A 12,869-nucleotide genomic window follows, 5' to 3' on the forward strand; every position below is an offset into this window, starting at 1 on the left:
CCCATGGCCAGGCTGGGGGCAGGGAGCTGGCATTCTGCTAGAGCGGGCTGGAGTCAGGAGTCCAGCTCCCATCCTTCACCTCGGCAGGCATCGCCCTGTTTGGCTGGTGGCTCTCTTCCTGGTGGGGACATGTAGGCCACACGAAGCTGTTCAGTCTCCTCTGGAGGCTTTACTACTACAGACCCAAGCAAGCCAGAGTGGGCGAGGGGTGGGAAACAGCCTGCTGATGCCCCTCAGAGGGTAGGGAGGGAAATAATTAGACACTTAATGGGGTGCATGCAGGGTGGTATGTCCCCCTCTGGAAGCACAGCAAAAACACTCCTGTGCCCAGGCACCATGCAGGGAAGGCAAGGGGCAAGGCATGGCCTCAGTGGCCTCACAAGCATGTCATATTTCTACCAGAGGATTCCAGGGTGCAGGCTACAGGCAGACTACGCTCACTGGTGCGTCCAGAAGAACCCCCATCTCAAGGCAGCTGTTATCAATCCTCCTCCTCCTGCAGTAAGTTGTCCTTAACCCTAAGGGCCACTGTCTTCCTGGCAGAGAGGTACTCCCTCATCTAACCCTTGGTTTCCGGCCCATTGGGGACACCCCTAGGTTGTGGTCAGAACTACATCCTACCTCCAAGTCCCTGCCCTGAGAACAAAGCCATATTGTCCACATAAATGTCCTATACTCTCCTCCTGTGTCCTCACACCTGCAGGCCCCTGGAGAATCCCCCAGAGCTGCCCTCTTACTTTGGGGTCTCCTCCATTCTCCATCCTCCAAATTTTCCAAAAGCCGCACGCTCTGTTCCTGGACTCTCCCATGGTCCACCAGGAGTCTCCCCTGGTCCACCAGGGTGTGGGACCTCCTGGGGCCTCTCCTTCCTGTCACTGTTTCTCTATAGACAAGTGACCACAACTGGAAAGACCCCTTCCACTTAATTTCATGCCAGCTTCTCTGCATCCAGAGTTCTCTGTAATTGGAGGTGAGGGGGTGCTGCTCCCACAGACTAAGCACAGCCCTCTGGCAAACTCCAGAAATGCCCTTCCCCCTCCCCGGACCCCCCACCAGATGAACTTTTCTCCTTCCACCGACAGGATTCCGCTAGCCACCCCATCTCACAGGCCTCACCTGTGTGGGCACAGTTTCCCAAAGCCGTGCTGGCGATGAGGTACCAGGTGCTCTAAGGCCCCAGCTCTCAGAGGACTGTGCCAGGATGCCAGGGTCACAATCCCTAGGCTGCACTGGGCTGGCTGTGGGAAGCCGGGGTCTGCGAGCAGGTGTGCCGGAGCTTCCAGGCTCTGCAGCCGCCATCTCCCGTCTGAGGCCCAGCCAGGGATTAGGGGCGGATTGCTCTGGATTTCCCCCTCCCCTGGGTCTCACAGCTGCTCCTTCCCATCTGGCAGGATCACAGAGCTGGGCTAGGAGGACCAAGCTCTGAGGAGCCTCTCCCTGGTCCAGCTGTTGCCACTGTGAGTTCCAAGTATATGAAGATGCCCAGGTATGACGCCTTGCTCAGGGTAGGGGGTGGGGAAGCATTGGGAACATAAGACTTGTACACTCAGACAGGCACCCTGCCCCGCCCATCTCACATGTCCAGAAATGCTTCCCAGGGTCAGAAGACCTCTCAGAACACAGCCTCTCCCACTCCCTGCTTCAGCTCTGAACAGAAGTGGGTCTCCTGGCCAGGCTTCCAGAATGGAGAGAGCTCTCCAAAGTTAGAAAGACCTGCCTGGCAGATCTAAACAGAACCAGCTCCACCCTGCGTCCTCTCCCTCTCCGCCTGCTGCCCTGTCCCTACCCCACTGTGCTCCCGGGACAACCTCCCTACCCTAATAATCACCTGAAGGAGACAGCAGCCAGCCTCACCAGGGGAATTCCTCTGCCCTGAGATTCTGTCCCAGAAACGCACTGCGCTGGACACCACGTGGCTATTTCTCTGTAAGCTTCTGCCTCCCACTCCCTGCTCTCTGACCCCCAGCAACACCCAGGCCAAAACACCCAAGATTAAACACAGAGGCAAACTCACAGCAGTCTCTTTCTCCTTGGACTTCATCTGTACAATTCCAGTAGGAAATCCTGTTGCCAGCAGAGGGGGCCAGAGGTCCACACTTGAGGAGAGCAGGCAGTGAGGGTAGAGATGGGGTGGCTAGCAGAATCCTGGGGAGTCTCTAGTGGCAGCTTCCCCAGGCAGAATCTCCATTCAAAGACGTGGATTCTGCACCCACTTGAGCCTGGAGAGGCACTCAGGGCTTAAATACAGAGGACCGACATGAATCATGCTGATAGGGCAGGCAGTTCAAGAAGGTGTGAAGAGATAAGAAGGGCCCAGTGCTATCACTGGGGACCAGTATCAACGCCTGCAGCCAAAATCACTGAGACCAGGAGTCCCCACACCCCAGGCTCAAGGAAACTGTACAAACATGTGCATTGGCCCATGACTTGAGGTTTGTGAGGACAGAAGTCTGGCAAAGCACATTACACAGTTCTCAATTTCTGGGGCCACTCTGATCTATAAGGTCAGGGGACACTTCCAGCCAGAGTGCTTGGTGTCAGAAAAGCATCTGGTATAAATCTTTATCCTGCCACCTGCTAGCTAGGCATCCCAGCAGGCACTGTCCATGCTTTATAACCACAATGGCCAACCACAGAGTGGCCTGGATGAGGCTCAGGGGAATGAGACCAAGGCATCCAGAAATGGTGAATGAGCTGAGCCTTGAGACCCTCCCTGCAGCTTAGCCTTAGTACCAAGGGTCCATATAATCATTGCCACCCAGGGCCACAGTGAGAAGCCCAACACATGGTAGGTCTCATTGAAATAGATGACTGATCCTGAGGCCCTTCGCCACAGGTGAATGTGCACATGTGCATGCATGTGCACACACACACACACACACACACACACACACACACAGCATAGTATTCCACATAGTACCTGAAGATTTGGACTGGGACATAAAAAGCCAGAAAAGTAGCTGCTAGATGTAGCAAAGGTAGACACAGGAGAGCTGCCACAGGCATTAAAATAATGGGCTCTTAAAAGACACCAGCTGCTACCAGGTGCCTTGGTGCATGCCTGAAATCCCAGTAGCTCATGAGGCTGAGGCAGGAGGATCATGAGTTCAAGACCAGTCTCAGCAATTTATCAAGACCCTAAGCAATTCATTGAGACCTGTCTTTAAATAAAACACAAAAAAAAAAATGGTTGGGGATGTGGCTCAGTGGTTAAGCGTCCCTGGGTTCAATCCCAGGTACTCATCCACACCCCACCCCACCCCAACCCTAAATAAACAAACAAACAACAACAAAACCACCAGCTGCAAAGTAACTTTCCTTTTGCAAAGAAAAAAATGCTGCTGGGTAAATGTCACTGGGTGCACTTCCTAGTAAGTCTTGGCTGTCCCCCTCAGCCACTTCCTCCCTGGCCTGGCTCAGATGAAGGCTGCATCTCAGGAGAGGCAGGGTGGTCACCTCAGTCCACAGGACCAGGCAGCTGGGCTGTGGCTGGGGGCTTCTGGCCTCACTCTCTCTACCCTTCCAAGTGGAGACAGAGTCTGGGGGTAACAGATGGGCTCCTGTCATGCTGGAATAGGAGGCTGGAGGGAAGCCTTGGTTCTGAGCACAAACCATTCCCTGCACAGACGGCAGGCTCAGTTCTTTCTTTTGCCTGTTCCCCTTATCTCCCCCCGCCCTCCCCATATCCTTTTTCCTCTTCCCATAATTTTAACACCATGCCCCTTCTTTCTTTAACTTTTTATTTTTTAAATTTGTTTTTGTAATACCGGGGATTAAACTCAGGAGCATTTTACCACTGAGCTACACCCCCAGCCCTTTTTATGTTTTATTTTGAAACAGGGACTCACTAAGTTGCCCAGGCTGGCCTTGAACTTGCAATCCTCCTGCCTCAGTCTTCTGAGCAGCTGGGATTCTAGGTTTGCGCCATGTGTTCAGCTCTTTAACACTTTAAAAATATTTTTATTTTTTATCTTTGCCTTATTATTCTTCAGCCCCTTCCCCTATCCTTGTCTTTAAAAAAATCTTTCTACCTACAACTCTTTCTCTTTAAAGCAAATAAAATAAAAATAGGGCTGGGGGTTTAGCTCAGCAATAGAAGACCTGCCTCGCATGTGTGAAACCCTGGGTTCAATCTTCAACACCACAAAAAATAAACAAAAATTGAAAAAGCACAATCCACACTTTCTGTAGGGTGGGAAACCTGAGAAGTCATAGGTTTTAGGAGCAAAGACTAATGCTAAAAAGCGGCTAAATTTAGTGCCTTAAAATACAAAGTGAGGCTTTAGAAAATCTCAGGCCCCACCTGTGCTGTGAAAGTCTCCAGAGAGGACTCCTCCTTGGACAGCTTCCCCGCTGCTCACCAGTCCCTCTGGAAAATGGGGACTGCAATTATTCAGATGCCCTCCCCCACACTCAATTTCAAGCCTGGCCAGAAGGTGTACCTTAGGAACTCAGGTTACCAAAGGGCCCTGCTTTCCCTCTGGGGAGAGAAAGGTCAATATTCTTCGGCATGAACTAGGCAAGGTGAGTGTGTTTCCTAGGTGCACATGGAGAGGCCCAGAGACATGAGTTGGAAAAGAAGGACCCCACAAGCAGGAAGCTGTGGCATAGCATCAGCCCTACGAGCCACGCGCACGACCTTCCAGCTGCTCCAAGGAGGAGGCTACTATCTCCTCCCCTGCAGGTTCTTTGCTGGTCCAATGCTATGGAGATGACTGTTTAAGGAGGCCTCTCTGGGCATGGACACAAGCCCAGATGTTGGGCAGTGGAGAGAACCACTGACCTGGGTCACTTTTAGGCAAGGAAAAATGTGTGCCAGGCAGGTAGAAAGAGGATGATTTCATGCCTTTATAGCTACTGCTTCACCAGAGGGGTGTACTGAGAACAGGCTCAGGATAAAGTGACTCAGAGAGAAAGTCACATCTCCTTTCTGGGCAATTTTTAGGATGCACAGTGCTCTCTCCTCCACCCTATTTGCCAAGAGCGATTGAGAAGGATTCCTTTCTAAAGGAGAGGATTTGAAACAGACTCCTGTGGGCTCCTGCTGACTCAAGGGCTCTGAGCTGACCACAGGCTGATGTGATTAAATGAGAAATGTGCATGAAAGCACTTTGCTGTGACATGCTGTTCAACGGACTGTGGATGCCAGAAAGCCCTTCAAAGGGACATAACCGGCACATCCTAGGGGGCATGCCCTCAATGGCCACTGGGCCCCCCACAAAGTCAGCAGACAGGCACAGGCCCAGATAATATTTGGGTCTGAAGCTGCCTTCCCAGGCAGTGAAGAAACCTTATATCATGAAGTTAATGTTACGGGGCACTTGTCTTTCCAGGGCAGGGTTTGCCTTTCCAGCTGCCCCAAGGAGGTCCCCTGGGCACAGTATCACCATGGATCTGGCTGAGCTTTGCTGAGCATGTTGAATTATTCACTAGCTATGGATACCAGCCCAGCTCCAGGGTCTCGGGGGTGGGGTATCTCGAAAGGAAAGGAAAGAGGATGGAAAGATGTTCTAGAAGCAGACTTGGGGGAAGGTCAAAGTGGTCAAAAGAAGCAGGAGGACCACTGAGCTGGCCTCTAAAGGATTTGGGAAACAGGAATTGGGGGCATCAAGAGCAGTCTGCCAAGCTGCCTGCCTGCGGCACCCCAGACTCCTGTCCCTGGAGTGAAAAGTAGGTGGGAGGGGCATTACACTGCAGTTCAGGGGGGGGGGGCCTTGATTCCCTAGGACCCTCGGGGGAATGCAATGCCCGGTGTGCTTCATCTCTGCTTCTATTTCGGAGCCCTTTGCCCTGTAGGTGTAAATACAGAAAGTCCAAACTGCCTACGAAAAGAGAGAAGAGGTAGAAGCAGGGATCAGGTTAACGGTACTGTATTTCCATTGCCTCACGGAGCCCCGAGGGACCAGGGTCACGTTTCTCATCTCAGGGATGTGGCAGATCCAGGGAAGAATGTGCTTGCCAACTCCCAGTACCTATGCTCACATCCCCAGCGCCGGCTCCACACCGTCTGGAGCCCGATGACAGAGCTCCTCTTGCTGCTGATTGTTACTGGCTCTGGTGTGGGGGCTGACACCTGAACCTTGAGCATACCTTCCTGTAGGCAGCAGGCAGCGCAAAGCGTGTCTGAGGCAGCTGAGGCTGAGGGAGGAGAGTGAAAGCCTGGCTGTTGTCTCCCATCTGCGTGGGGGCCAGCATCCCCTCAGCCGCCAGGGGCTAAGACAGAATTCCTCTCCTGCAGGTTGTGGCCTGGGTTTAGTGACAAAGGGATTAAAAGGCATGACTTTGGGCCAGATACAGTGACACACGTGGCTCAGGAGGCTGAGTCAGGAGGTTCACGAGTTCAAAGCCAGCCTTAGCAACTTAGTAAGGCCCTAAGCAACTCAGTAAGGAGCCAGTCTCAAAATAAAATATAGAAAATGGCTGGGGATGTGGCTCAGTGATTAAGCACCCCTGGGTTCAATTTCTAGTACCAAAAAAGAAGAAAAAGAAGGTATGACCTTGGATCTTGGATAATACATACATACATATATATATATTTTTTTTGTTTGTTTTTTTGACAGTACTGAGGGTTGAACCCAGGGCCTCACACATGCTAAGCAAGCACTCTACCACTGAGCTATATCCGCAGTCCCTTGGTAGTAACTTGGAAGCTTCTAACTCATCCCCAGGATCTTGGGAAATTCTGTGCTCCAGAGCCAGAGCTAACCTAGAGTGCATGGAATACTTCCATTGAGAAGGAACGTCAGTAGGTGTCAGTGGGAAACAGATGAACACAGGTTGATTTTGGAGACCAGTGCATTGCTGAAGCAAGTGAGCCCAGATTCTGTTCCAAAAGATAAAAGCATGCTGCTGCCTGGGATCTCTAGAGTCAGAGATTGGGGGCAGAGTCCTCGTTTGGGGGCCCCTCTCTAATTGGATAGGACCCCAACAAAGCAAGGGGCTTCACCTGAACAAGAGAAATTAAAATCAGATAAAGGAAAACAGTAGCTCTTTAGGCACCATAGCATCTACTTCTGCATGGGGACCCAAGCACCCAGGAAACCATTGCTGAGATGAGGAACAATGGCACATGGCAAATCACAGAGCCACATGCTTAGCCCACCAGAGCCCTGGTTGGTGGCATGGTCTCAGAAGGCTCCTCTGGGGAGTTGGGCAGCTGCTTCTGGCTCTCCTTTTGCCCAAGAGACATTTCTATGCAGAGAGGAAGAGAAGAGGGAAAAGAAGACAAGATGGGGTAGAGGAGAGGGACAGAGATGGCAGCTAAGCTTCCCAGATGTCCATGGGTGTATGTGAGTGCCGGGTGAGTCAGGAGGTGGCTGCAACCCTGAAGCAAGGCCCCTGTGGCCTCCCAGGTAACCAAGTCTGAGTTCTGTCTATGAGCTCAGACACAGCAGGGGCCCTGGGGGCCCAGTGGTCTGCTGTCCCCAATTACCAAGGGAACACATTTGGAAACCTCCCTCAGCAGGACCGGCCACACCCACCTATGAGCCAGCAGACTCCCAGACATAAATAAACTAGGGCCTCTGGGTGCATGCCAATCTCTCAGTCTTCTTGGCTAGAGCCAAGAAGGGTGGCCCCTCGCTCTCCATCCTGTAAACAGGGGTGCTTATTTATGCTGGGGCAGAGAAGAAATCCAGTTGTTTAAATCTGGTAGGGAGTGTACGGAAAGGACAGGATGTCCAATCTGCTCTGGGTTAGGTAATGAGCTGTACTCTGCCCCTTTCCCCATCTGGAACCTAAAGATAACACCTCTGCCAGCCACAGGCAAACATCCAGTCAAGACAGCATCTCTCCACTCTTACCACATCCCTGCTCAGCAGCAGACACTCTCACCTGTGCCCTGCACCCTGTCTGCCCACAAAGCCAGGGCAGCAGGTCGGCCTGTTGGGAAGAGTCCTCCTGCCGCTGAGCTAAGGCTGTTCAGACGCCCACCAGGCACTGCCCCATGCTGCTCCTCCTCAGCCACACTGGACAGGAGGCCCAGTCAGGAGCTGGCCATGACCCCAGCACTCTGTGCCATTCCCCTCTTGACACCCTCCCCTGGGTACATCCCGCACAAGCCCTGAGTGGGCAAGGCTGAGCAGAGACCGTGGGGACAGCTGGGGAGAGGTTCTAGACACAGAAGAGAAGGGAGAAGGGGACTATAAGCCCTCTGATTCCTCATTTTCCAGGAGCTGCTGTTCAGAACAAAAAGAAGACAAGAAAAAAATGGGGCGCCATGTCAGGGACTCATCTATTTTCTGAAGAGCCAAGTGGCCCAACTCCAGCCAGCGGTCCCTCCTCCAGCCTCCTGGGCCTGTTTCCCAGAGGTTGGGGCAGCACATAGGGTAACAGAATGTCACCTGCAAGCTCTACTCACTTGTAATGTCCCAGGGCACCAACAAATAACAACCCCCCCCACCCCACTTTGCATATTTAAGACAGAGAGCCTAGTTATCTTTTTCAGTGTCACACACATAGTAGAAAGCAGAAAGGTGTGGCTGAAAGGACAATTTTTGTTTGTTTTTATAAGGAAACAATTGACAGCCCAACTTCAAAGGCAGCTAACCGGTCTGGAGGGAACAAACGATGGCCAAATGATCAGGACCAAGGCTGAGCTGCTTTTCTGGATGTGAGCCCCTGTCTGCCCTGTCACACCCTGCTCCCCTGGAGGCTCAAGGTCCCCTGCTTTTTCAGGGTGGGGGCTGGGACAGCCTCTCAGGCGGGGCACTCTGCTCTGGCTGCCTCCGGGCTGGTTGGGTAACTCGACCCCTGACAGGGTGCCTTTGGTCCCAAAGCCAGCTGGTGAGCGCTGAACAATGGCAAGGGGTATGGGGAGTGGGGGAGGCTTATGAATTAAAAATAGATGCTAGTAATCGCCAGGGAGTCTGCAGAGAGCATGTGGGCTGTGTTTACTAGAAAGAAGAATGCTTCCTATTCATGCCCCAGAGACCGCAGCTTCTCACACCAACCAATGGCCCCTGGGTCTTGGGGAGTCAGCAGACAAGGCTTCAGGGTTCACCGAGAGCTGGAAGGTCCCTTTCCCATGGGACATGAAAGCATATCTCTCTCTCCTCAGGACCCCCAGGGCCATGCCCATGAAGAAGAAATAGCAACCAAGAGACAAAGTCATCTTCCTTGCTCCCTGGGGGTGATGCATGAAATGGTCCCTGTCTATTTTAATGACTTCAGATCTCAGTTGGGTTTTGTGAACAGACTGGAAACACGGGATCTAGTCTCCTCTCTGCCAAGACCTAGCTGGCTTCCCTGAACATGCAGGCTCTCTTTTCCTCTAGGCCTCAGTCTATTCATCTGTAAAATGGGAGATAATACCACCTGCTCCGCCAACTTCACAGTATGTCATTAAGATTAGCCAGGCAAGATAGGGAACAAAGCTGAAAGTTCCAAAGAAGGATATAGAATAGTCACAGGAAAAAACATCCGACCCCCAGCCAGATCACCCAAGAGCCTCTGGGTGACAGCAAGAGCAGAGGCCTCCCTCCTCTCCAGGCATCTCAGAGACAGTGTAAAAGACCCAACAGGAGCCACGTGGTAAAGCCCTTCAGTTAATGTGCCTGCCTCAGTTCAGAACCCCCCATTCCCTGTCAGCAAACATCAAAGTCACTTGCCAGGTTCCCAAGGTGCCCGCTGCCTGCCCACCCCCACACCCTCTGTCTTCTCAAGCAGCCAGGGACCTTCCTGGGAGCCCTAGATGACCGGAGGCTACAAAGCTCAAGTTTTCCCTCCTCTTCAATAGCTGCAGTACTAGAGACCCAGGCTTGACAGGATCTTTCTAATTTGGTTTTTAAAGGTGTATTCACTGACTCACCCGGGAGAGGTGGGTCGGGCTGCTGTGCACATAGCTCTTGCTCATTAAGGGCTGAGCAGCCTGGTTCACCTCCAGCTCTTGATTTCACCAGGCCACACTCCCACCAGGCCGACGCACCCAGAGCTCAGTCTTAGATGGCACCTCTCCCAGTAGAAGCGAGGCTTGCAAATGGTGCAGTCCCGTCGTTTTAAATACTATCTATATGCTGACAACTACCAAATTTATGCCTCAGCTTGGATCTCTCCCCGGGACTCCAGACTCGTTCATCTGACTGCTTATTTGGCATTTCCCCACGGACGGTTCATAGCCATTCCAAACTTAACATATCCAAAACCTAGCCCTGCTTCTGCCCCCCACAAGCCCCTCACCCAGAGCGTCTGTTCCATCTTCCGTCCTCCTCTGTGACTGGGTTCATGGCAATTTCGTCTTTCCATCTGCTTGGCCTAAAACCTGCGAACCAGCCTTTCTGTCATGCCCGGTGTCCAATCCATCAGAAACCTGTGGGCTTGATCCCTGAAGCAAATCCAGAGTCCTGCCACTCCTCCCACTGTCCCTCCCCGCCCCTAACAACCACTTCCACTGTCACCTTGCCCCTGGAGTATACCAATGGCTTTCTAACTAGACGCCCTGCTCAGCCCTGTCACACTGTCACAGTCTATTCTTCACACAGCCTGAGTGATTTTTTTAAAAAAATATTTTTTAAATTGTCGATGGACCTTTATTTTATTTATTCATTTATTTATACATGGTGCTGAGAATTGAACCCAGTGCCTCACCCAGGCTAGGCAAGCGCTCTGCCACTGAGCCACAACCCCAGCCCCTGAGTGATCTTTTTCAAGGTGTCACTCATATATACCAAGTCATTACTTCCCATCTCACTCAAAAAAAAAAAAAAAAAAAAATCCCAAGTATTTTTCCTGATCTACTGGGCCTCGTGCAATCCACAGTTCTCCCCGTTCCCTCCCAGCCCTCAGCCTTGACAGGCCTCTCTGAGGCTCTTCCATGTGCTCCAGTTTGCTCACTGCACTCCAGTCAGAACATGTAAGCACGCTCCCAACTCAAGGCCTTTGCACTGACTGATCTGTCTCCCCGAATTGCCTTTCCCCAGAGATACACATGATACACTCCCTCTGGTTATCAGAGAAACTTTTTCTGACCCGCCTGTCAAAATAGCATGCCCACCCCCACCATCTTCTGCCACCTTATTCTGCTTTTTTATTTTGCTTCCTAGCACTCCTTACCACCAAATATATTACAGAGTCACTAGGTTATGTAGTTGTTGCTGCTCACCAGGATGCAAGCTCCTGAGAGCTGGGGCTTTGCCTCCAGTCACTTAAGTATCCCTAACACCCTGAACAGTGCCCGGCACAAAGCAGATGGTGCTTAGCGGACATACACTGAATACAGGGCAAGCAGGGAGGTGCCTGGTGACAACGCACACTGTGGTGCTGAAGAAGGGAAGAGGACAGCTCTGACTCAGTGGCTGACCAGTGACGCTCTGCTACCGGCAGATGAACCAAAATACCTGCAAAGTCCTCCCCCCACCTCTTTTTTGCTGGGGATTGAACCCAGGGCCTTGCACATTGCTAGTCAGGCACTCTACCTCTGAGCTGCACCCCAGCCTCTAAAGTCCCTTTTTTCTTGAAGAAATCTAAAACCAAGGTCATTTGTGAAATATATGATATGACTCAATAGTTGGTGTTCAGAGACTGCCGGAAAGTCCCCCACAAGAGGGACGAGGACCTCAAAGGACCAACCCAGGTGGAACATGAGGAGGCTGTGCCACGTCACTGACTGTGGCTGTGGGCTGGCATGTGCAGGGGCAGCCTGGCATGGAGGAGAGAGCACTAGGTGTGGGGTCAGGTAACCCAGATTCTAGCTCCAGCTCTGTCACTTCAGAGCTCCTGGGCAAGTCACCTCCCCTGTTTGGATCTATTTCCTACCTAAACATTTGGGCTATACCTGGCTTATCTAGCTCATAGGACCATTTAATGAATTCATGAAAAGACATCTGCAAAAGCACAGCCCGACTTGGAAAAGTGCAAAAAGCAAACCTGAGCTGCCGTTTGGTGCCAGGCACGCAGCGGGCATGCGATGTTTACCGAGCGAACGAGCTTCCAAATTTTTCAAAAGTGGAGAGGCACAAGAACTAGAGGGACAGCCAGTGCGGCTACGAGGATAGTTCTAGATCACATGTGAGGAGCTGAATATGCACTGGTGACAATGTGTGGCCTTATTTATGCCAGAGAGTCCCTGAGAACCTTGATGCAAGAAAACCCACTGGGCCGGGCACAGTGGGGCATACCTGTAATTCCAGTGGCTTGGGAGGCTGAGACAGGAGGATTTTGAGTTCAAAGCCAGCCTCAGCAACTTAGTGAGGCCCGGAGCAACTCAATGAGACCCTGTCTCTAAATAAAATATAAAAGGGCTGGAGATGTGGCTTAGTGGTTGAGCGCCTCTGAGTTCAATCCTGGGTACCAAAAAAATAAAAGAAAAAAGACCAAAGAAAACCCACTGGGCCTCACATCCCCCAGTGCAGGACCATCCATCATTTCTCCTCCTCTCCCTTCTTTGCACTCTGGCCATCTTTTCCACTAGGGATCCTCTGGACCCCTTCTTCCACGGCAGGCAAGCTTCCCATGGCCCACAGGCGGGCGCCTGGTCTATCAGTGGGCCCTCATTACAGCTCCACTTCCCCTGGGTCCTCTCTGACTGAGATGACTCTCTCCCATGTTTCGTGCACTCTGCAAGCAGGACCAGCATTCCACTGTATTCGGCTGCCCTCCCCTTCACCCTTGTGGATTGGCCTGCCCTCCTGAGGTCCCTGCCATAGTTCTCTTTCCTGCTCTGCCCTCCCCTGCTTCTTCCCTCCTGGCCACTCCCTTACTCATCCTCCCCAAAGCAAAGTATTTTTTCCCCAGGCATCTTCTCTACCGAATGCTGTGACATTTGGGGGATTTCAATGTCATGGGACAGCCATGTGATGACCTAACCTCTCAGCTCTTGTCATGTCAAATTAAATATCTCTCCATTCATTCCTTGTCTGCCACTCTATAAATAC

General features: G+C 51.9%; 1 protein-coding gene across 3 annotated transcripts in view; it reads right to left on the reverse strand.

Moving 5' to 3' along the window:
- Positions 1–12,869, reverse strand: part of TMCC2 (transmembrane and coiled-coil domain family 2) — a 43,175-nt gene that overhangs the window by 12,528 nt on the left and 17,778 nt on the right. Inside the window, exon 1 of one of the 3 annotated variants that reach the window (XM_081299691.1) lies at positions 2,015–2,237. The exons of the other annotated variants lie outside the window; for them this stretch is intronic. Coding sequence (XP_081155817.1) covers positions 2,015–2,041 — 27 coding nt within the window. The 5' untranslated portion in view covers positions 2,042–2,237. Of the gene's footprint in view, positions 1–2,014; positions 2,238–12,869 lie in introns of those variants that run through there. 3 annotated transcript variants of the gene reach the window in all.

This window comes from Spermophilus citellus, assembly GCF_964194105.1.
Source record: "Spermophilus citellus genome assembly, chromosome: 6".
Lineage (NCBI taxonomy): Eukaryota > Metazoa > Chordata > Mammalia > Rodentia > Sciuridae > Spermophilus > Spermophilus citellus.